The 23,486-nt window shown below is 35.5% G+C and overlaps 1 protein-coding gene across 2 annotated transcripts in view; it reads left to right on the top strand.

Annotated features, from left to right (window-relative positions):
- PIK3C3 (phosphatidylinositol 3-kinase catalytic subunit type 3) overlaps positions 1-23,486 on the top strand; it is a 133,159-nt gene that overhangs the window by 96,125 nt on the left and 13,548 nt on the right. Inside the window, exons 22-24 of one of the 2 annotated variants that reach the window (XM_003267555.3) lie at positions 7,540-7,708; positions 14,422-14,512; positions 17,085-17,210. In XM_003267555.3, coding sequence (XP_003267603.3) covers positions 7,540-7,708; positions 14,422-14,512; positions 17,085-17,210 — 386 coding nt within the window. Of the gene's footprint in view, positions 1-7,539; positions 7,709-12,582; positions 12,828-14,421; positions 14,513-17,084; positions 17,211-23,486 lie in introns of those variants that run through there. The other variant, XM_030810508.1, reaches the window with a different exon arrangement.

Genomic DNA, 23,486 nt, shown 5'->3' with positions numbered 1-23,486 from the left:
TCTTTGATCTGTAATAACTTATCTGCCTCTTCCTCCATTGCGCTCTACTTATTACTGTATTGCTTATAGCACTTATCACTAGCTGAAGTTACCTTTTTTGTTTAATTCAACAACTATTTATTGAAGACCTAGTAGATACTGGGAATACCAAAGTTAACAGAACAGACAGAAATCCTTGCTCTCCTAGAGCTTGTTGAGTTTTTATCATCGTCTTCTCCCATTCAGGATGCACGTTCCATGAGAGCAGGAACCTTTGTCCGTTGGGGTTACCCCCATGCCTCTGGACTAAAGTGTTCAATAAATCAGTGTTGAATTAATGATGAATAAATACTTCTGCTCTTCCATGAACCTGTCTGGGCTAAATAATTCAAGTTTCTTCAGCCTTCTGCAGAAAACAGATGTTTATGTTACTCTTTAAATTGGTCTCTCAAAACATTTTCTGTTTTGTTTGTATTTCTCCAAATTGTGATAATAATTTAGCATAATACATCAAGAATAGTTAATTACTAATATAATGACCCTATTAATTTATAATTTGGAATGTCATATATTCAGTTTTTAATTATTACATATGAAAAATCATCTGTTAGAACTTGCATGGGTGATGTCATGTCTGTGTCAAAGCTAGTCAATCTCCTTAATAACCAAGACCAAAAGAATATAATCAGAGTGTCATGGAGATTCTTGGCTGATTTGCTAATTTAGCAGAGGATATTTATAAAACATTATGGTGTATTTGGAGAGAATTGTAATTTGGAAGTTTTCATGTGTTATTTTCATTAGCTCTTTTTTATTGGTTGAATCTTTTAACCACAAGAATCAAGCAACCAAAATGATTCCATTTTTTTCTAGATTGTAATCATTTACAACTACAATGGAATTCTTTAATATAAAAAGTAGTATTACATCTGTAATGTTATATTCACAAGTTCTACTTGATTCTTTTTTTGGAAATTGATAAACAATCAGACAGTGTAAAAAACCTTTTTCTGTTGTACTTTGAAAAGTGCCCTTGTGTGTATTTGTGTGTGTGCATATGGGTGTTTTAATGGAGGTATTTAAGAGTGAAACTGGAAGGAAGAATCTACGTAATACACTTTTTTGGCCCAGTTCTCAGTTACTTGTTTAATGGAAATTGAATTAAATTTCAGAAACAGAAGCTTTAAGCTTTTGTTAACAGTTTTCCACTAGAGGGTGCTCCAGATTTGCTTTTTCAAAACCAAGATTTTACCCTAAAATGTGCATAAGTAAGATGCACATTTTTTTCCTATTAAAACAGCAGTTCATTTTTTCTTAACTGCTCTGTAATTATTTCATCCAGTTACATTATGCAGTTAGCATTTTATATCTTTCTTACTGGATACATGTTTTCAAGTTTTTAGTTTTGGTTTGGATGAAATTAGATTCTATAAGGAGAGACTGAGTATGTCAAGACAAATAGAAGTATAATGCGTTCCTCAAGTTCTAACAATTTATAATAATTAATTTAAAAAAGTTTGTGTCTCTAGTCATTTTTACTGAGAGTGTATTTCAAAGTGGTTTTAAGTTACATTTCATATATGTTATAAATAGACTTCGTATAGTTCAAAGTGAATTTTGAATGTGGTTCAATGCAGGAAATATATTCCAATGTTTTTAATTAAAAAAATGCCTCGACTGTCATGAAGACTTGTCCATTGAATATTTTGAGTTTATTATGCCTTCAAATTGAAAACTTTGGGTTCTCTTACATAACTGTCCAATCTTTCAATGGCTGATGGAACATTTTTTAATAATCAAGTAACATTTTTCTTATTCTGAAAAATACAGTACTTTTGTTTTCTGTTCTCATTTGCCAGCCCGAGCAGGTTTAGAGTCTAAGATTCTGCTTTAGATTAAAGTGGTTTTGAATTGTAATTGAACTTCCACTGTATCATCTGTGTCCAGTTCTTTGATATGGGGGATGAAGCAGAAGAAGGAGCCATGCAGATTTCATGTCACTGATAGTTTTTGGGGGACTTAAACCAGACAAACTATTCTACCCTGTAAATATAGATGAGATAGAAAATGATCCAGATGAGAACCCTGGGCATGTGAAAGAAAATGATTCACTGCATATAGAGAATGTCAAAATCTATACAAGAGTAATGTTCTCAAATGCAAAATATTAGTCTCAATTATGGATTTCCCGGACCTTTTTTTGGCCCATGCTTTGTTTTTGAATACTTTTAGCTTGGTTGAAGTTTACCCAGCTTGCGCAGCAGAGGGCGCTGTGTATCCACCATAAATGTGAAAGTGTAGAGATTGTATTGCCAGTGTGTTGTCATGTGATTAATTATAACGCTGTTTTCTTGAAACAAATTTGGGGTGAAATTTTACTTATTAGTGCATTACTATCGAATTCTTTTTTTGTTATTACTATATAATTCTTTGGACAAGAAATTACAAAGCTAGGCTGTGGTGTGGAGTTGAAAAATAATAGATTTTTTCCCAAGAGTCATTGTCTTTAGGAAAAGCTTTAAAAAGCTTACTTAGGGCAATCAGTTGTGACAGGATTCAAATGAAACATGGTTTGAGTTTATCCCAGCTCTTTGGAGAAAGGTTAATTTTTTGTTGTTATTTTTGAGAGTTTGAGGAAATGCAATCAGTATTTGAAATTTATTTGTAAATAACTGAAAAATGTTCACAAAAGTAAATAGGGAACTGGTATCTGCACTAAATGGAAAGTTCATTGTGAGTCCTAAGGATGGCCCTCCTGATCTTGAGTTGCCATTTGTGAGAGAGGTAGTAGCTTTTTTATCTGCCTTGCCACTTTAGAGTAATACACTTTGAACCTTTTGTCAGAAAGCTCAACATAAAGAAAAATGGTTATTCTTATTGTTATCTTAATTGGACATTTTCTTTCAATATGGCTCCTGTAATACAGGGTTCTCTAGAGGGACAGAACTAATGGTATGTGTGTGTATATATATATATTCCATATATTTATTCCACATATATATATTCCATATACATATATTCCACATATATATATTCCATATACATATATTCCATATACATATATTCCATATACATATATTCCATATACATATATTCCATATACATATTCCATATATATATTCCATATATATTCCATATATATATTCTTATATGTTCCATATATATTCCATATATATATTCTTATATATTCCATATATATTCCATATATATATTCTTATATATTCCATATATATTCCATATATATTCCATATATATATTCCATATATATTCCACGTATATATATTCCACACATATATTCCATATATATATTCCACACATATATAGTCCACACATATATAGTCCACATATATATTTTCCACACATATATAGTCCACATATATATTTTCCATATATATATACTCCATATATATTTTCCATATATATAGTCCATATATATAGTCCATATGTGTGTAGTCCATATATATATATAGTCCATATGTGTGTAGTCCATATATATGTAGTCCATATATGTAGTCCATATATACAGTCCATATATACATAGTCCATATATATATAGTCCATATATATATAGTCCATATATATAGTCCATGTATATATTCCATATATATGTAGTCCATATATATATTCCATATATATGTAGTCCATATATATATTCCATATATATGTAGTCCATATATATATTCCATATATATGTAGTCCATATATATATTCCATATATATATATATATAAAGGGGAATTTGTTAAGTATTAACTCACACTTTCACAAGGTCCTATTATAGGCCATCTGCAGGCTGAGGAGCAAGGAGAGCCAGTCTGAGTTCCAAAACTGAAGAACTTGGAGTCGACCTTCGAGGGCAGGAAGCATTCAGCACGAGAAAAAGATGTAGGCTGGGAGGCTGGACAAGTCTCTCTTTTCACATTTTTCTGTCTACTTATATCCTAGCTGTGCTGGCAGCTGATTAGTTTGTGCCCATCTAGATTAAAGGTCTGCCTTTCCCAGCCCACTGACTCAAATATTAATCTCCTTTGGCAGCACCCTCACAGACACACCCAGGATCAATACTTCCTGAATCCAGTCAAGTTGACAGTCAGTATTAACATCACAGCTTCTATCCTGATTTTCTGTATTATTCTTTAATTTTAAGTGAAATCAGTTATTTTTTAGACCGAGAAACAGTCGTTCAGAGCGGTTAATTTGTTTGGCTCTAAAGGCAAATTTTTGCATTTATTTTGCCCCTCCCCCATTGAGAGACTTTGGGTAAGTTACATAATATACCAGTAACTCAGTCTCTTCTTCTGAATCTGTAAATAATAATAGAACCTCTCTGCTAGTGGTGCTGTGAGGTTTGAATGAGATGAGTAGACTTTTGCTTGGTATTGAGCTCATAATAAACATTCCTTAAGGGCTATTAGGTTTTGTTTGCGTGTTTGTTTTACCACCATGAGATGAATACTGCCGTTTTTTTTTTTAACTTATGTAGTTGTTATTTGGACTCATACTATTAGAGAGAAGAAAATAGTTAATATATTTCAAAAATTTCTTTTTCCCACTTGCTATAATTTGGGTATTTGACTCCTCCAAATCTCATGTTGAAACTTCATCCCCATTGTTGGAGATGGGATCAAATGGGAAGTGTTTGGGTCATGGGGGTGGATTTTTCATGAATGGCCTGGTACTGTGCTGGAGGTAATGAGTGAGCTCTTCTGTTAGTTCCCTTGAAAGCTGGTTGTTAAAAAAGAGCTTCGTACCTCCCCTCTCATGCTACTATGTGATCTCAGCACATACCAGCTCCTTTTCGCCTTTATAGATTATTGATCTTTGATACTGAATAGTATTATTGAAAAATATTGCATCATTGTGCTTTTAACTAAGTGAAAATACTGCTAACCAAGTATATTGTAAGGGTTTAAGTAATAAGTATTGGGAACAGTGAGTGGGAGTATAAATGTAGGGAGCCTTTTTAATTCTGAAAATACAGGTTTTGCTATAAGAATAAATTGCCCTTTGCTATCTTCTGTATTTCTAGGTTTAGTGATAGGGCAATAGGAAACATACGACATTCAACTGAGACAAAAGGCATTTTATGGAAAAAATGGTAAATAAATGCCAGATTATATATAAAAAATTGAAGAGTGGGAAACTCACTGGAGTAGGGTGTCAGGGAAGAATTTTTGGAGTTGAGAATTATATGGAATCTTTAAAAAATAGAGTTTGGATTATAAGGAACAGCAGAAGAAAGTCAAGTAGAAGGAGGAGAGTTAGAAGAGGTATGAAAAACAGAATTAATACAGTTTTGACATTGCACACGTTTAATTATTAAACAAAATGGAAATTTAAAATAAACTTTACAATTAAATACTGTCAAGGAGAATAGTGTATATTCTCTTGAATCCAAGAATTACAAATGCCTTGAACTACGATTTTAGAAATAAGTTCATGTTATTTATGCAAATAACAGGAAATTGTAATTAGCGCCTCTTACTCCCTATGTTTTACAAGTTGGAGACAAAAGGAGGTTAACAACCAGTTTGTTTTATATATACTTTATTTCTTGACTGTTTAAGGTGGTAGATTCGAATAAGATCATACTCTCTGAACTTCTTAAACATTTTTAAAAATTTCATTATGTGTATTTTTTGAACCTTTACAAATTGCATTTTCAGATATTAAGTTTAAAAAAAAAACATTCCCTTCAGTATTTATGAAGATGAATTTTCTTGAAACATTACATTAATAGGCTCTTTTGAAAGTACATGGCTAATTTAACTTGCAAAGCATAGTATAATTTCATTGTTAGATACTGAATCTTTTACACCTTTTAATTAAGTAGTAATCCTGTTGTTTAAGAGTTTTCTGACAAGAAGGATAGAAATACACTCTTCATTTGTAAATGGTGATACATAGCCAATATTGGAATTCCAGTAATTCCTGTAATGAAATGCAGAATACTGGGATAGGTTTCGTATTAAAAGCATGGAGCCCATTAAATAAACCATGCATGATGGCAGTTTTGTATCAAAGATTGACAAGATTGGTCATCTGTTCAAGTGTATTGGTTTCAAAACATTATTTAAGTAATTAAATAAAACCAAGGAAAATGTATCTACACCTGTAATATTGTGAGCTTCTTATTTCTTTACCTCTTATAGGGCAGAATCGTGTGTATCCAACAAGGTAAAAGATAAATGAGAACTTCAAAATAAGAATAAAGTACGAAAAGAATTGCTTAGCTTAGTTGAACAGAGGACAAGTATTTAGTTGAAGGTGGTAAAATGGTTAACAGAAATTGATCATGGACTTTTCATCAGATCATGGAAAACTGAAATCATAACATACTCCCCTTGAACCCTAAGAGACTATAGGGATGCTGCTTTTCCAGTGGGTACTGAAGTTATCAAATTCACTTTTGTAAAACTTGTTCCTCATATTTGTTGAATTATGGACTTTCCTTGGGAATCTGGTGAAGTATATTGATCTCCCCCCAAAATCAGTTTCATTGTACTTAGAGACCATTGAAGCCCATTTTCGGATTCCGAAAGAGTAGTTTTTCAGTCATAAATCATTCAGTAGTTTCTTTTAATGGAAATGAAACCCCCCATGATCTTAAATATGTACAACATAAAACCTCATAATTGTGCCTACTCTTACATAGTATACAATGAAAACAGATTTATAAATCAATCTATGTTACAGATTAGTAAAATTTAACAACGTTAAAATGATAGGTGATATATTATTACAACTAAATTACTATTTACATACTATACAATGAAAACAGATTTATACTATACATTACTCTTACATACTATACAATGAAAACAGATTTATAAGTCAGTCTTTGTTACATATTAGTAAAATTTAACAAGATTAAAATAATAGGTGATATATTATTATAACTAAATTTCTATTTATGCTAAGAATATGGTTTTTAAAATTTTTCCTTTCTGAAATTTATTTTGAGTAATAATAAATTAGCAGAAGGATTCATCTCAGGAATATTTAATTTACAATTGCAAGACAGTACTGAGATAGAGAAAGGTTAAGAAACTTCATACCATTCAGATCTGCCTGAAGACAGTCCTGGAGTATTACAGTCACCTACTGGGTTCTCTTCCTTCTCCCTAGCTGACTTCCTATTTCTTTATCAAAGAATGTAGGATATAATGCCCTCCACTATATGAAGGGCACTGTGCTTAAACTTTAGCACAAAAAAATTTTCTACAAGATGCCACTTTCTGCTGATACCTTAAAAAGTTATCCAGGCTCTGACCGTCTTTGATTCTGAAGACTTACAAATGGGATTGAACATTTTTAGATTACCATTACTTTGACATGATTTTAGGCATAGTTTTGTCTGAATGAATGAGTTAAAATGAGTTAATTATGTTCCGAAGGCCACTCTCAAACCTGCAGTTAGAAATATCGAAGAATTTAATAGGCTTCATCATGAACTAATATTCTTTATGAAGAGTCCTGTTTATACCAATTGTGTGACATATCCCCTACCCAGTTCTTTAAGATAATTCTGGAAACAAATGAGTTTCTTGTCAACATCCAGGCAAACTCTTCCACATAGACTTTGGATATATTTTGGGTCGGGATCCGAAGCCTCTTCCTCCACCAATGAAGCTGAATAAAGAAATGGTAGAAGGAATGGGGGGCACACAGAGTGAGCAGTACCAAGAGTTCCGTAAACAGTGTTACACGGCTTTCCTCCACCTGCGAAGGTAAGTTGATTTGCTTGGCATAGAGAATTTGTGTAAATTTATTTTATTTTATAGAACAAGAGAAGTTGTTTAAATGTATGCATTCTTTAGCATTGATCACTTTTTCAAAATGACAAAGGCAACAATATTTCCTGTCTTACATTTAATACCAATTTTGACAAACTGTCAAATATCAAAGGAAAAAGACATAAACTTTCTTGCTTTCCCACTATCTTATTACTATATCCCACCAGCTAGGAAGCTGGCATCACATAAGATAAAGCAAACCTGGAGGTTTCCAACTCAATGGGGTTGATGTCACTTTAATAAAGTATACTTTGACAGTACTGAGATAGAGAAAAGGTTAAGAAACTTCATACCATTCAGATCTGCCTGAAGACAGTCCTGGAGTATTACAGTCACCTACTGGGTTCTCTTCCTTCTCCCTAGCTGACTTCCTATTTCTTTATCAAAGAATGTAGGATATAACTTCTTTAGAGTGATATTAGTTCAATCATTTTTATTCTTTAGCAGCCTTAGTTTTGGGTACTGTTCAGGAATATTCAGAAATTTGCTCAATGATTGTGGTAAATGTTAAATGTGATTTTTATCTCTTTTTAACACCTCATCAGTCATTCTGCTACAAAAAATGTTTTTTCTCCGTCCTTTTTTCTTCAATGCCACTAATCTGTGCTTCCTTCTTCCTAATTTACTTAGGACTGACTATCATATGTCATCAGGAAGAAAAATAAAAGTCATGTTTGGTAAATTCAGGACATGTCTCTGATGATTATTAGTCAAAAATGACAGGATCATTTGACTCTAATGCTATTTTCAGCCCAACTATGCAAAATGAACTTTTCTTAGTCCAGCAGAAAATCCCAGTCCAGGAAACATACATACATGCTCTTCCAGGTGAAAATATAACCAATAGATAGCAAGTTGCCAGTGCACATGGGTTCTGTCTCCTTTGACTTCATAACGTTTGTGACATCAATTACTCATACAGTGTTTAGTACGTAGGCACTCATTGCATGTTTATTCATTGAGAACTCTTCGTATTTGTATGAGAACCCTCAGAATTTCTGCTCGGAGTCTAGTGTGAGGCCATGTTCCCAGTTAACGTTGATGTGTTGGTCCTAGGAGACTGGTTTTCTTACAGTAATCGGGTTTCCTTTATGCAGTGACTAGGTCTTCATTGTAAACTCAGTCTTTTCCATGTATCACAAGCCCTGTAACAGGCATTTTACAAATGGCCGTGTTACTTATCCTTTGGGTGGCAGAATGGCTCAGTTTTACCCTCCAGAAATGCTAAAAGAATAATGAGAAAATCAGCGCTCTTTAGATTTGTTTGGTGATGCAGAAGCACTTTCAGAGAGATGAGAGTGCCATTTAATATCTGGGATGTTTAATTTAAAATAGTCAAAGCCCGTAGAAAACTAGGTCGAACCATGGGTATCTCAGGGAAGTGGCAGGCAAGATGGTAAGGAATGATAACTAGAGAAATGACAAAGGTGCTCTACTTATTGAAAGCAGAAGGAAAACAATGTGCTTTATAAACTGTCATTGGTGGTGGAGTAGTAGCAATTCAATAGAATAAGAAAACAGGCAGGTTATTAATGGAGAGCCAGGATTGACTTCCTCACTACAAAGAAAAGCCACAGAGAGATTAATCTAAATAATTTTATGCAAAGTTTTAATGAAAACTGTTTAACTTTTAAAAATTTCCCTGTACTTAATATTATCTGGACCTGAATTGTTTGATCAACTTTTTTTTTTTTTTTTTTTTTTTTTTGAGACAGATTGTCACTCTGTCGCCCGAGTTGGAGTGCAGTGGCATGACCATGGTTCACTGCAGTCTTGACTTCCCGGGCTCAGATGATCCTTCCACTTCAGCCTTGCAGGTAGCTGGAACTACAGGCATATGCCACTATTCCCAGCTAATTTTTTGTGTTTTTTTGTAGAGACGGGGTGGGGTCTTGCTATGTTGCCCAGGCTGGTCTTGAACTCCTGGATTCAAGCTGTCTGCCCACCTTGGCCTCTCAAAGTGCTGGGATTACAGACATAAACCCATCGCACCTGGCCAACATTTATTTTTTAATGTTGTATTTCAGAGTATGTTTTAGTTGGTTGCAAAAAATGCCTTCAGGATAGAAGAATTAACCTGATAGTTGTTTGGAGCTAAGGTTATCGGTACTTTCATTAGGCTTTATTGGTATGATCAGCCCTGTTATTTTATAGTTTTTCTTGATAATTCAATTTCTTCACAAAGAATCCACTGAATAACATTGTACCACATAAGCAGAGTAGTCCATTTGAACTTAGTTATAAATGATTACAAAATACATTATCGTCTCTTATTAATCAGTACATATTAAGTCTTCTCCCAACCCACACTTATGCCAAACACCATCTTTAGACACTGATGTTACAAAGATGTTCTTTCTACATTTTTTGGTAAAAATTTTCATTAGTGAAATAAGGAATACATTTAACTGGCTGGGCATGGTGATTCCTGTAATCCAAGCACTTTGGGAGGCTGAGGTGGGTGGATCACTTGAGGCCAGGAGTTTGAGACCAGCCTGGCCAACATGGTGAAATCCTGTCTCTACTGAAAAAGAAAATACAAAAATTAGCCAGGTGTGATGGTACACGCTTGTAATCTCAGCTACTAGGGAAGCTGAGATATGAGAATCGCTTGAACCCGAGAGACAGAGGTTGCAGTGAGCCAAAATCACACCACTGAACTCCAGCCTAGGCAATAGAGCAAGACTGTGTCTCAAAAAAAGAAAAAAAAAAAAAGGAAATGCATTTAACTGTGTGAAGTAAGGTTCTCATATTGTCTCAGAGATGTTTGCCTAGTCACCAAACATCAGTGAATTTATTGGTCACATACATCATTAACTACATTGCTTCCCCTCTTTGAAGTAGTACACTTATTAAATAACACTTTTACAGGAACTCTGATTTTGCTGTCATGGAAAATAGAATGTAGAGGAAATAGACTTTTGAAATACTATAAGAACCTCTGTGTAGTTAATGGATTTCTATTTTCAGTAATGAAGGTTTTTCCTGAAAAATTTAAACTATCTTTGTATGACTAGAGTGTAGCACGATAGTTGGCATTAACGTGGGTAAGAGAGAGTGGTTTCCTTGAACGTTACAGGCAACCTACTTCTTTCTAAAAACCCTAATTATATCACATTCCATCTTGCAATCTTTGCTAGAACAGATTTTGCATGCTTTCCCGCCCTATTATTATTATTATTATTATTTTTTATCTTACCCTTAGGTTGTCTAATACTGGCTTGTTGGCCGGGCGGGGTGGCTCATGCCTGTAATCCCAGCACTTTGGGAGGTCGAGGCAGGCAGATCACTTGAGGTCAGGAGTTCGAGATCAGCCTGGCCAACATGGTGAAACCCTGTCTCTACTAAAAATACAGAAATTTGCCTGGCATAGTGGCACTGCCTGTAGTCCCAGTTACTTTGGAGGCTGAGGCAAGAGACTCACTTGAACCTGGGAGGCGGAGGTTGCAGTTACCCAAGATCATGCCACTGCACTCTAGTCTGGGTGACAGAACAAGACTCCATCTAAAAAACAAAAAAGTCAAGTGGCCTTTAAATTTGTGTTTCTGAGTAGGACATTAAATGACTGCCCTATTAAGTAAACACTTGCTATTTTGGTTCACTTGTTGTGTCTTAAATGGAAAATTCAGGTTAATGACAACAGATGTAAAAGATTAATACTAAAGGTAGTGACAAGTTATTCACAAAGTATGTGGATATCTAACCTTTATATTTATTTCTGTTTCCCTTTGCTATAACAATAGAAGCATGGATGGTTAAATTTAAATCAGGAGGTAATCCAGAAACCATTAGTATTTACCTTTGTTAAAAGGAACATCACATTCTACATCCATAAAGGCAGATTTTTAACATTGATCCTGGCTGCCCATTAGAATCACCTGGGGAGCTTGTAGGTGAGGTGGCAAGGGGAAAGTTCTGGGCTCCCTCATATTTAACTGGTCTGAGATTGGGCTCAGGCATTGATACATTTGAAAAGCTACCAAGGTGAATCTAATGGGCAGCCAAGTTGGAGAACTTCTAATATATCTCTTTCAAAACTGACTTTGTATTCTTCTCCTTATGTTACCTTCTGGTAGGTTTCCCCATGCCAAGATGGGAAAAAATTATGTACCTATGTAATCAACAAAACAGAGTACGAATGATGGAGAGTTAGTTGAAAGAGCATCTTTTTTTTTTTTTGTAATATGTAACAGCTGATTGCACACCGCTGGCATCACATTCCTTGAAGCCTTCTCAAGTGGATCATCTCTATTTCCATAGAGAAGGGCTTATCTAACCTGTGGCCCCCAGGCCACATGTGGCCCAGGACAGCTTAGGATACAGCCCAACACAAATTCATAAACTTTCTTAAAACATTATGAGATTTATGTTTGCGATTTTTTTTTAAAGCTCATCAGCTGTCATTAGTGTTAGTGTTTTTTATGTATAGCCCAAGACAATTCTTCCATTGTGGCCCAGGGAAGCCAAATATTGGACACCTCTAATGTAGAACCTTCATTATCATTATAAAGGGTTTCATTCTGGACATTTATTTTTGCCCACCCCTCACCCCCCTTACCATTTTCATCCAGTCCTGTGACTTTACATATGATCCTAGTGCTGATGACTTTAATATCACTAGCCTTCATATCTCCTCTGAAATATATCTGACATCTCTACTAAAAATCTAGTAGGTACCTCAAACTCTACATGTCTGAAATGAAATTCTTGAATCCCTGCCTAAAATCCTGTTCCTGTTCCATTTAGCATCTCCTATCTTGGTGAATAACACTAGTGTCCCATTAGGCTAAATCCTTTGTGTCTTTCAGTTTCTCTGTCCTCTCACCCTGACCTCCATTGAAACCATCAGCAAGGATCATCTATTTCATCTCCAAAGTATAGCCTGATAACCCCCATGTTGGTTCCTGTCCACCTGGAAGTCTGTGATATAGTTTCTCTACTTCGATTCTTACTCCCTTCAAGATGGCCAGTATGAACTGTTAAAAATGCCTATCAACGTGTGTTACTCCACTCCTTAAACTTAGTTGCTTCTCAGTGCATTTCAAATAAAACTATACCCACTTAAGATGCCTCTTTCTCTCTGACCCATTTTCCTGTTGTTTTTTTCTCTTTTAAATCTTTTAATCAAGCAGACATAAAATTATCATGTTTATCAATTCATTATATTAGTTTACACCCTCCTCCAGAATGTAAACTTCATGAATGTGGGGACCTTGTTTGTTCAGTTCACCACTGTCTGTATCCCTAGTGCCTACAACAGTGGATATAGTGAGTACTAAGTAAATGTTTGTTGGTTGAATGAATAAAATGATTATATGAGTAGGAATGGAATAACATCTGTGGTATGCATTTATCAATTCCCATAGAGAAATTAGTAACTTAAAGCTAGGTTAAAGCTGTTTAGCTGTTATCATAACTTTTTGTTCCTAGAGTTTAAGTGGGTTAGGGCCTGATTTGATTAGACTACATCAAGGTAGAAGTTTTTCATTATAGTTCCTCTTGATTTTTATTGGCAATATAAAATTCAGACATGAGGATAAAACATGATTTGAAACTCATATGGATAGTCATTTTTCTATAAAAGTTCCGTTATCATTACAGTTTAACTATTAAACATTTAAGTATTAAGTAACAGTTTATATTTTATTATTATTATTATTATCATTATAGATAGGTAGATAGCTGGAATAAAGATCCTACATCACCCAGATCCTGCCCCCATCCCCTAGAGAAGACAATGCAAGGTGCTTGGTTGACATTTTTACTGAAACAGCTAAAACCCTTCATTGCCTAAAACCAACGCTTTCCTTACATCCATCCTGAAGATCAAACCTGAATCTCTTTTTATCAGTGCTAAGGAGGGGCCACTAAGAGCCTAACTACCCAAAGTGGAGGGGTCCCAGTGGAGATTTATTTAAAACTTTCCCCAGAAGGCCCCACCTCTGGAAATGACCATTCAGAATAGTAACATTTGTTCTCTTTGGATGAAGAGGAAGAGTTTGAGGATTGGTGAAGAGAAACTGTTAGTTCCTATTGGAGGCCAGCATACTCCGAAGATATCATTATTTAGATATCTTGCCCATTTTTAATGCAGCAGAGTACTAGCAATTTTTTCTTTCTTATAGAATTACTTTTATCCAGGTCAGTCACTGTAGTTCCTGAAATGATGATTGGTGTATCTGGAAGATACTCATGAGTGATTCATGGGATGATTTTATTTCCCTTTCATTCATTTAGCCATGACACATTGAGGTCATCTTAAAGTAGCAGATTGTTATCTTCATCTAGCAAAAACAGATACATCTTAATTGTTACAAAATGCGAATTAGACACAAAATAGATCTTCCTCAGATCCTTCTAAAATATATATATACTTATTAAAAAATGAAAAGAATGTCATTATTAGATGATTACTCCAAAGGTCTGTCCCATGGTGTAGGATTTAGAAATGCTGTTATATGAAGACCCCAAAATAAAATATTTGTCAAGTCTTGCATTTCATTGATACCAACTGATGAATTTTCTGCTAGAATAATAGTAATCACTGTAGAAATCCAAGTACCACTACTTCTAAAGTATTCTTAATATGAGGAAGAAATGCAGAATTCTTAATCGTTGCTATTTTTTTCTTTTCTGCTCTTCTTTAGGTATTCTAATCTGATTTTGAACTTGTTTTCCTTGATGGTTGATGCAAACGTTCCAGATATTGCACTTGAACCAGATAAAACTGTGAAAAAGGTAATTTTTAAGTAACATAAATGAAGAGCTCTTCTGTATAATTTTTCCATATTCCAGAATACAACAACTTCTCAAGTCTCTGCAGCCAGTTTTATCCCCTTCCTTGTTCATGCCCACAGTCACATGAACAGGTTCTCATCTCTGGAGAGACAGCTTGCTTGCTACTCCAGCCCTGCAGTCACAGGGAGGGGGAAGCAGCAGCCCAAAGCTTAAAGAACTGAGCACAGTTTTCAGCTATTGTCCATCATAGGGAGGATTTATTTTAAAATTGAATTTAGCCAAGTTAATTGCCAGCTACAATGGATCTTCACAAGAACACAACAGAATTCATAGTCTCTCTAACATATCATTTGGAATATCTGTTCTCCCTTTTTTTTAATAACTAGATGTGTGAATAAACAGAAAATGTGACACTAAGCCAATGAAGAAATAAAACAATCCGTAGAAACACCCTCAGATGACCCATGACCACAGAAAAAGACTTTAAAGCAGCTGTTATAAATGTCCATGCACCTGAGGGAAAATAAATGCATAATTACTGAACAGATAGGACTATCAATAGAGACATTAAAACTAGGAAGAAAGAATAAAATGAAAATTATGGAACTGAAAGTACAGTAGCTAAAATGAAATACTAATTGGGTAGTATTAACAGCGGATTGAGTTATGGCATTAGAAGTCAGTGAACTTAAAGATAAATCAATAGAAATTATTTAATTTACTTCCACACCTTCACTGCCTGTGGAGGAACAGGAAGGATGTCAGTCACTGGCAAAATAAACTAAACTAGATCTTCTCATATGTCTCCATTCGTATAGAATTTCCTTGTATCCCTGTAAAGGACTACTTCAATAGGTCTGTAGTTTCCAAAGATGGGGAAAGTTTTTTTTAGTTCATATTTAAACTTGTGGTTGATTTACAATAGCCTTAAGTATTAGAACAATTAGCATATGTGTTAAGAATCTTAAGAACCTAGAGGACAGTCTAACATAAGTCAGTAAATCTGGTACCAAATAACTATTTATATACAGTTAACCCTTTGGTATAAAAGAGAATATTTTCATATTTGGTAAATAACATTTTATTTTTATGCCAAGTGTATACCTTCTCTTTGTAATTCAGGCACTTATGTAAGTATGCAAGCTTTGATAAGTTGGGCTAAAGTTTATTTTGATTCTCCTGCTCTGTAGATTTTTTATGTCCTTAAAAATAGTTCCAAAATTGTCAGATATTCTCTCTGTAAGTAGAAGTTAAGGAAATCAAAAGATCGAACTTAAGGAATACGTTTGTCATTATCTGGGATCCAGAAATGAGAGAGCTAGTTCACTGAAGATACAGCCTTAGATGTTCCTCCACCAAGTTGTTCTTGTCTTCAATTTTTACATTTACCTCTCTTTTACCTCCCCCTATCTTGCGGCTCAAGCACTCTCAGATCACCTGGTATACCTCCAGTACAGTGAAGAGACAAGGGCACTGAGCTGAGGCTATGGATTGTTGCACTGTTTATCCTTTCTTCTTTGTAGCTTTCTAGTAGTGAAACCCTATACTTGAAACACTAAACGTGGACCACACTTTATCCACTTGGAATCCCCATTTTCTCCTAGCATGTCTTTGAGAAGTATATGTGGGTTATTTACAAGAGAAAGGAGTAGTCTGTAATGGTTGTGTGTGGTGGTGTGGGATTGTCTGGAAGCATGTGCCAGTTAAGCGTCCCTGAGCTGGCTTCATGAGTTTTCTGTACCTCAATTTCTGCATATTATCGATGAGATACTGTCTACTGTATGTTTGCCTATCAGTCGGATGAAATGTTGCGTGTATAATACTTGGCATGGCATTTTGCACAAAGTAGTTCTTCAGTAACATTGACTTTTATGTATATATAAAATATACGCACATAAATATATATACTAGTTTTTCTACTACTTAATGCTACTGAAAATCAACTGTAGCTTTAAATAAGACTAAAACATTTATTTTATCTTTGGAAATGATAGACCTATTGATGTAGTTTTGTGCAGGGATATAGGGAAATTCAATAGGAAAGGAAACCTTAGAAGATCACATTTAGTTTATTTTGTCAGTGATTGACATTGTTCCTGTTCTCATATAGACACTGAAGGTATGGGAGAATATTAATATAATCTCACCTTGCTTCATCCAATTCACAAGGAATAACAGGGATAAAGTGGGTTATTAACAAATATGCCACAATTTAAATCATATATAGTAACTAGATTTTAGATTCAAAAAAATAAGGCACACCTTTAGTTAAAAGAGCAGTTTTTCTGTTTTTGAGATGTAGGGCCCTAAGAAATATTTCTTATTTTCTTTTCTTTTTTCTTAAAAACTGTTTACAACCAACAAGAACGAGGTGATATACAGAGCATATAACAAAAACAGCAAACTTCCACACTCCAAAGAATGCCATTCAGAGTTCTAATAAGTTACAGGTCATTTATTTGCCATAGGAGTATCTCATGTTACCTTATAATGTCTGCATCAGTTTGATTCTGTCTGTTCAAAATATGCCCTATTTTTCTTCATTGTAAAGACTAAGAGTGTTATCTTATAGGTTCAGGATAAATTCCGTTTAGACCTGTCGGATGAAGAGGCTGTGCATTACATGCAGAGTCTGATTGATGAGAGTGTCCATGCTCTTTTTGCTGCAGTGGTGGAACAGATTCACAAGTTTGCCCAGGTAAGTTCTCTGAGTGCAGTGCATTTTTCTCACCTTCTCCATGTACTGCCCCAGAGTCCTTGGAGAGCCATGCATTTCTCCTGCCAGTTGACATCTTTTCTGTTTCTCTGTCAAGTCTTTTTGACATCTCACCAGCCAGATGAAGTGAATCGTGTTTCACACGTTACTAATTCCAAAACGTCTGCTTTTCTCAGTAATGACTAACTTCTGGAGCACCAGCATAGGTATTTTTGTTCTTTGTAGTCAGTGGTGATTATACGTCCTCTTGAGAATGATTTTGGATCCAGCAGAGGCCTTGGCAATTGAAACTTGGACACTTGTTGGGTTTTGGTGAATGATGAAGTGCTGGGAAAGTTTAGAAGCTAAGAAAAGCAATCCACATCACACACCAGAAAGGTCTATCCATAGACTTACTATTAGCAGTATCCACAGATAAGTGAGGGATTACCCTTTCATGGTAAACTTCAGATTTAAAACCCATTTTAATTATTTGTGTAATAAGGATGACTATGAAAATGGTTAGCAAATGGAAAAATTAGGCTGCTTTTTTCTTCTATGCCCTCATCTTCTCTCCTGTGAACTCCTTCCTGGTGTTACACATTCACTTAATGATTTTCCTAATCATCCAAGCTCAAAGCTTGTCTGCTTTGAATTTTCCCTCAGCCAGTGACCAGTATTTCACCAAGCCATCTTTGTTTCTTTAATCTTTTTAACCCATTTTTTTTTTTAACTTTATGATACCTAGGTGTGTGCAGTTTCCCCATTGCCTAACAGTGAAGTCCAATCTCTGGCAACTTAAGGCCTTCTAGACTATTGTGTTCTATGCTGCTTTCCAAGCTGTTGTGTAATACTCTCTCTAAATATTTTGTTCTCTTTCATCATAGTGACAACTTTGCTGCTGTCATTTCTTCAGCCCGGAAATCAATCTTCTTAATAATGTATCTTCTGTAAACTTCTACATGCCAAAATCCAACCTGTCCTCCAAGAGCTCTTAATGCTCTTTGATTCATCTTTCTCTAAATTTATATATATTTTCTACCTTTATTACGACTTGCACTTACGTTTTGCTTTCTTTTTCTCCTTCCCCCCACCCCCTACTTTTCCCACATTAGCTGATGTTTTGCTTTTTATTATAGATATTTAGATTCCTGGGGCCGGGCGCGGTGGCTCACACCTGTAATCCCAGCACTTTGGGAGGCCAAGGAGGGCAGATCACGAGATCAGGAGATTGAGACCACCCTGGCTAACACAGTGAAACCCCGTTTCTACTAAAAATACAAAAAATTAGCCAGGCATGATGGCGGGTGCCTGTAGTCCCAGCTACTCGGGAGGCTGAGGCAGGAGAATGGCATGAACCTGACAGGCGGAGGTTGCAGTGAGCTGAGACTGTGCCCCTGCAGTCCAGCCTGGGCAACAGAGCTAGACTCTGTCTCAAAAAAAAAAAAAAAAAAAAGAAAGAAATATTTAGATTCCCTTATAACTCCTCAAATACAGACTTCCTGAAGGCTGGGCTTTGTCTATCAGTCACCTAGTAGTGCAATGCCTTATATACTTAAAAAATATTTAATGAACATAAAGGAATTCCTGCCTCTAGATGTTAGCTTATACTCTTTTTCTAGCTCAATAAAAAGGTGTTTTTCCCTGAACACCAGTCTTGATCATATTTTTATTACAAGGGCCGCCTCAGGGTCTGCTTCATGGGTCATTAATTGTAACCAATCATTTGTTGAGAATAAATTGTGATTCAAATAGTACGTGACTCATCAAAGTCAACCAGCTAGCTAAAGCCACGTGGATCTTGCTCTACATATAGCAGAGCAGAATATTTTAGAGGTATAGGGGAAAAAATGCCAGAGAGATATCATGACCACTTGACATCTGTGACAAACAAGGGACAAAACCAAGACTTAAACACAAATATTTTGACTCCCATATTTAGTATTTTTTAAACCAGATCTTTTCAGTGTCTTGCTCATCACTATACTATATTAGTGTCAATCAAACTTTTCCTGGCCACGGCCCATCTCTCTGTGTGTACACCTTATTTTTTTCTTTTTTTAAGCTCAACTAGTTACAACATGCTTGAAGTCAGAAACTCTTAACTTCTGTGTCTGCATTTCTGTGGCAAATGTAGACCATTATAGTTGGTCATTTATATTTTATCTTACTCCATCTCTATCTACAAGTGTAGAAATATCTCTCCTTCATGGGTTTTCCTTATTCCATACTTGTAGATTCTGGTTTTTCTCCTTTATTTTCCTGGAGAATTATATAATGGAGCTAAAACTCCAAACTTGAAGTTAGTGCTGCTGCCTAACACTCAATTTCAGTAATCTATAGCTACACAAGCACCTCCAGTCTTAGTAGCTGAAAAAGCAATAATGATTTGTTATTTCTTAACTTAGGATGCTTCAGTCAGGAATTTAGCTAGAGCCCAGCTATGAGGTTTTTTTGTTTGCTGTAACATTAACTGGCTTCACTCCTTCAGCTGTATTCGACTGGTAGTTGGGTTTGTCTTGGAGGTCCAGCAAAGCTTCACTCAACAGGTCTGGCAGTTAGGTGTTCTCTGCATGGACTGTCTCTCTCCACTTCCTCTGTCATCATTTCAGACTCCTGCCCAAACTGCTGCTCTACGGCATGGTGACTGATTTCCCCAAGAGGATATGAAGGCAGACGTGGCAGTCCTCTTAAAATAAGTCCCAAGAGCAGCCCAGATTCACAAAGAGAAAAAATAGATTCTGCCTCTTGACGGGAGGAGAGAGTTCCATATGCAGAAAAGAGAGGAATTAAGTAGCATCTCTGAAGATTTAACTGCCACTCAGCTAATGTGCTCCAGCTTAAAGTTGAGTCTTCAAGTTCTGTAAAATGAATTAGTGGCATGCTTTATTTTAGTAGTCTAGTTTTGAAATTCTATTGTTAACTTGCAAAAGATGCCCATTTTGCTTGCTGGATCTAAAAATAGAAGGACCATTTTTCTTTTTATTAAAAATGGAGGAGAAAAAGAGGTTGATAAAAATTAGTAGTTTTTAGGGGAACCATAGTATTATTTAGGGGAGTAGTAATAGAAGGACTTTGGTTTACCAAAGTCTCTGGGCCTCGGTTTTCACACCTATAAAGTGATTGACATTGAGGTTAAAACATCCATTTTTGATATAAATTTAATATAATGTCAAAGGTTAATTGCTTTACAAAGCTAATGTTGACTACTGCAAGGGTTAGTAAATGAAATCTGCCTCTCCCCTCTCCCCATCTTGGGGATGGTTACATTGTGAAAGTTGCTGAGAGCTCTTTGAGTTATTGGCATGTACCTATTCTTCTATTCATAGAGAAAATATAATATGAATGGCAAAACGAATTGGTAAAATTGCAGTGGGCATGCTTTTAAATTAGACATTGGAGGGATCGTTTTATACACATTAACAGATTATTATAATTCTTGAGAAGAAACATTAAGTCTGTTTTCTAGGTTCCTGTTTTCTAGTTCTTCATTAAAATAGTAGATACGATATAGAAATCCTGTAATTAACACTTTAGCCTTGGTTGTTATAGGCTCTTTTGGACTAGGATAGATTGTTGATAACCTTGATAATCAAAGTTATTGCCACATGAAAATAAGAGTTAAGAACAAATATTTGAATTATTCTAACAGTCTAAGGATCACCATCTTAGATTTGTAAAAGTGGAGGTTTATTGCAGCATGAATATGTAGATGAACTTTTTAAATATCATTTCTTAGCTCTCCAATTTATAGTGATTGACATAGTGTTTGGGACAATAACAGCTTCACCATTTATTAGAATGTATTTCATACAATGCTTCCCCATTTTTAATTAAATAACCATTACTGTGATAATACAAGTATGTTTTAGTGTTATCCCTATTTTATAGATGAGAAAACTGAACCACATAAAAAGTTGTTTTCAGCCAGGCTCAGTGACTCATGCCTGTAATCCCAGCACTTTGCAACGCCGAGGCAGGCGAATTACATGAGGTCAGGAGTTTGACACCAGCCTGACCAACATGGTGAAACCCTGTCTCTACTAAAAATACAAAAATTAGCCAGACGTGGTGGTGGGCACCTGTAATCCCAGCTACTCGGCAGGCTGAGGCAGGAGAATCACTTGAACCCAGGAGGCAGAGGTTGCAGTGAGCCAAGGTCACTCCACTGCCCTCCAGCCTGGGCAACAGAGCGAGATTCTGTCTCAAAAAAAAAAAATTAATAAAATAAAACTTGTTAGTTATTTGTTCTAACTTATCAGACAGATTCAGTTCTTTTTTACCAGAATTTCATATTCTTTATCCTAAGGGATGAACTTGAAAATGTTCGTGATATTTCTTAGATTTCCTTAAATATATAATTTGTGCTCCAAAATAAGAGTTACCTATGGATGTTTAATTTTACTGGAACTTGTTTAGGCACTGAAGCATACGTGGGATACTAAATGAGGTCTTAGCTTCATACAGATCTTTTCAAATAACAATTATAAAAGCATAATTGTTTCTTAATTGATCTCTAGAGTTTATTTTCTCTTTGCAACTCACATATCTACATACATTGTGTAAGTATTGATACTAATAAATCACATAGGCATTCAAATTCAGATGACCAACATCTATTTTTTTGTCACTTGTAGCCATCTATTATAATGATGCCATATTGTTAATCGATTTATGGTAATTTTAGTACGTTCTCATTAATCATTATGGATAGTAGAACCAACTTTTTAAAAAATGGGAGTAGATTGATCCATACTTACAAGAATTACAGATATTTCAGCATAAAAGAAACAACATTCGAAAAGAAGACTAAGAATTACTAGATACAACTATATCCAAATGCTACAAAAGCTTGTTTTCTTTCAGCATGCAATTCCTTAGGAAGGGTAGAGATTAAACACTGCAATATTTGTTGCCTAGCAACACCCACGTATTAGTGATACAAATTTTCCACTGGAAAACACTTTTATTTTGGTCATTGTCTTTGAAATTGCATCATTGTAACCCTTCTCTATGCCAAAATGATCTTTTTTGGCATCTTGTTCTGTCGCCCCCCGCTGGAGTGCAGTGGTGCAATCATGGTTCACTGCAGCCTTGACCTCCTGGGCTTGAGTGATCCTCCTGCCTCAGCCTCCCCAGTAGCTAGGAGTACAGGCGTGCACCACCATACCCAGCTAATTTTTAATTTATTTTTTGTAGAGATGAGGTCCCACTATGTTGCCCAAGCTGTTCTCGAACTGCTGGCCTCAAGCAATCCTCCTGCCTCGGCCTTTTGAGTGCTGGGATTACAGGCACGAGCCACCATGTCTGGCCTTGAACTGATCTTTACAGTGCTTTCGAGTGTTGTATACGTGGGAAAGATAGAGGTCATATAGTTTGGGTCGTGTACAGTTGCACAAGTAGGCCTTTCACTGGTGATCTCTTACACTGCAGTCCATTTCCTGTTTCTGCTTTTCCCTGTCATCCTTCTTTTTCATTTATTGGTAGTAAAAATCTTGAGAAGAGGATGTGGTTTCCAGTAATGTTAATACATACTAAATCTAATGAATTAAATCTTGGCAGATTAACTAGAGACAGAGGTTTTTGTTTTTCAGAATGACTGTAAAAAAATAAATAACCAATAGATTGGGTTCAGAAGGTTCAGAAGTTCCAGCGCAAGATGCTAGGAACATAGCACTGCTGTCCATTTAAAGGGAATCCTTTCTTAGCACTTGTGGTGTTCAAGGAGGAAAAGCACAGGTCTTGGCAGAGAGACACCTGATTCTATAGTCAGTTATTCTTAAGTTAGAGACCAGTTGCCTTTAGCTTAAGGGAATTCAACTATATATATTTGGGCGGATTTCAAAACAAAAGAAACAAAAAAAATGGAAGGAGGAAAATGGTGTGGTTATTCTGCTTGAATTTCCCCTAAAGAATACATGTCCTCTAAGGAATGTGACAGTGGCTCTCTCAAAAGTGTTCCAGATATCAAGTGCCTCTCATGCATAACATGGCATCTTGCTATGCTGAATGTGATCCCAAAATTGAAAATTCTGAGTGTTTGGTATCTATATCATAGTTTCTAAGTGCAAACCATTTGCTGCTTAACCAGAGAAACAGGGTTTTCCTGTGTCATTGCTGAGGGAAAAGCTTCTGATTTTGGACTTTTTAAGAGATACATGTCTCTAATGTGCTGCCTCCTCAAGGGCTTTTCTTGAATAATTTTTTTTTTTTTAATTTGTATTCCTGTTTTTCCTTTCTGTGTTGACTTTAGCACCTAAACCCAGTGTAGAGTGATTT

This window comes from Nomascus leucogenys, chromosome 4 (genome assembly GCF_006542625.1).
Source record: "Nomascus leucogenys isolate Asia chromosome 4, Asia_NLE_v1, whole genome shotgun sequence".
Classification (NCBI taxonomy): Eukaryota; Metazoa; Chordata; class Mammalia; order Primates; family Hylobatidae; genus Nomascus; species Nomascus leucogenys.
The sequence above is the reverse complement of the archived record's forward strand: the minus strand, read 5'-3'. Positions and strand labels throughout refer to the sequence as shown.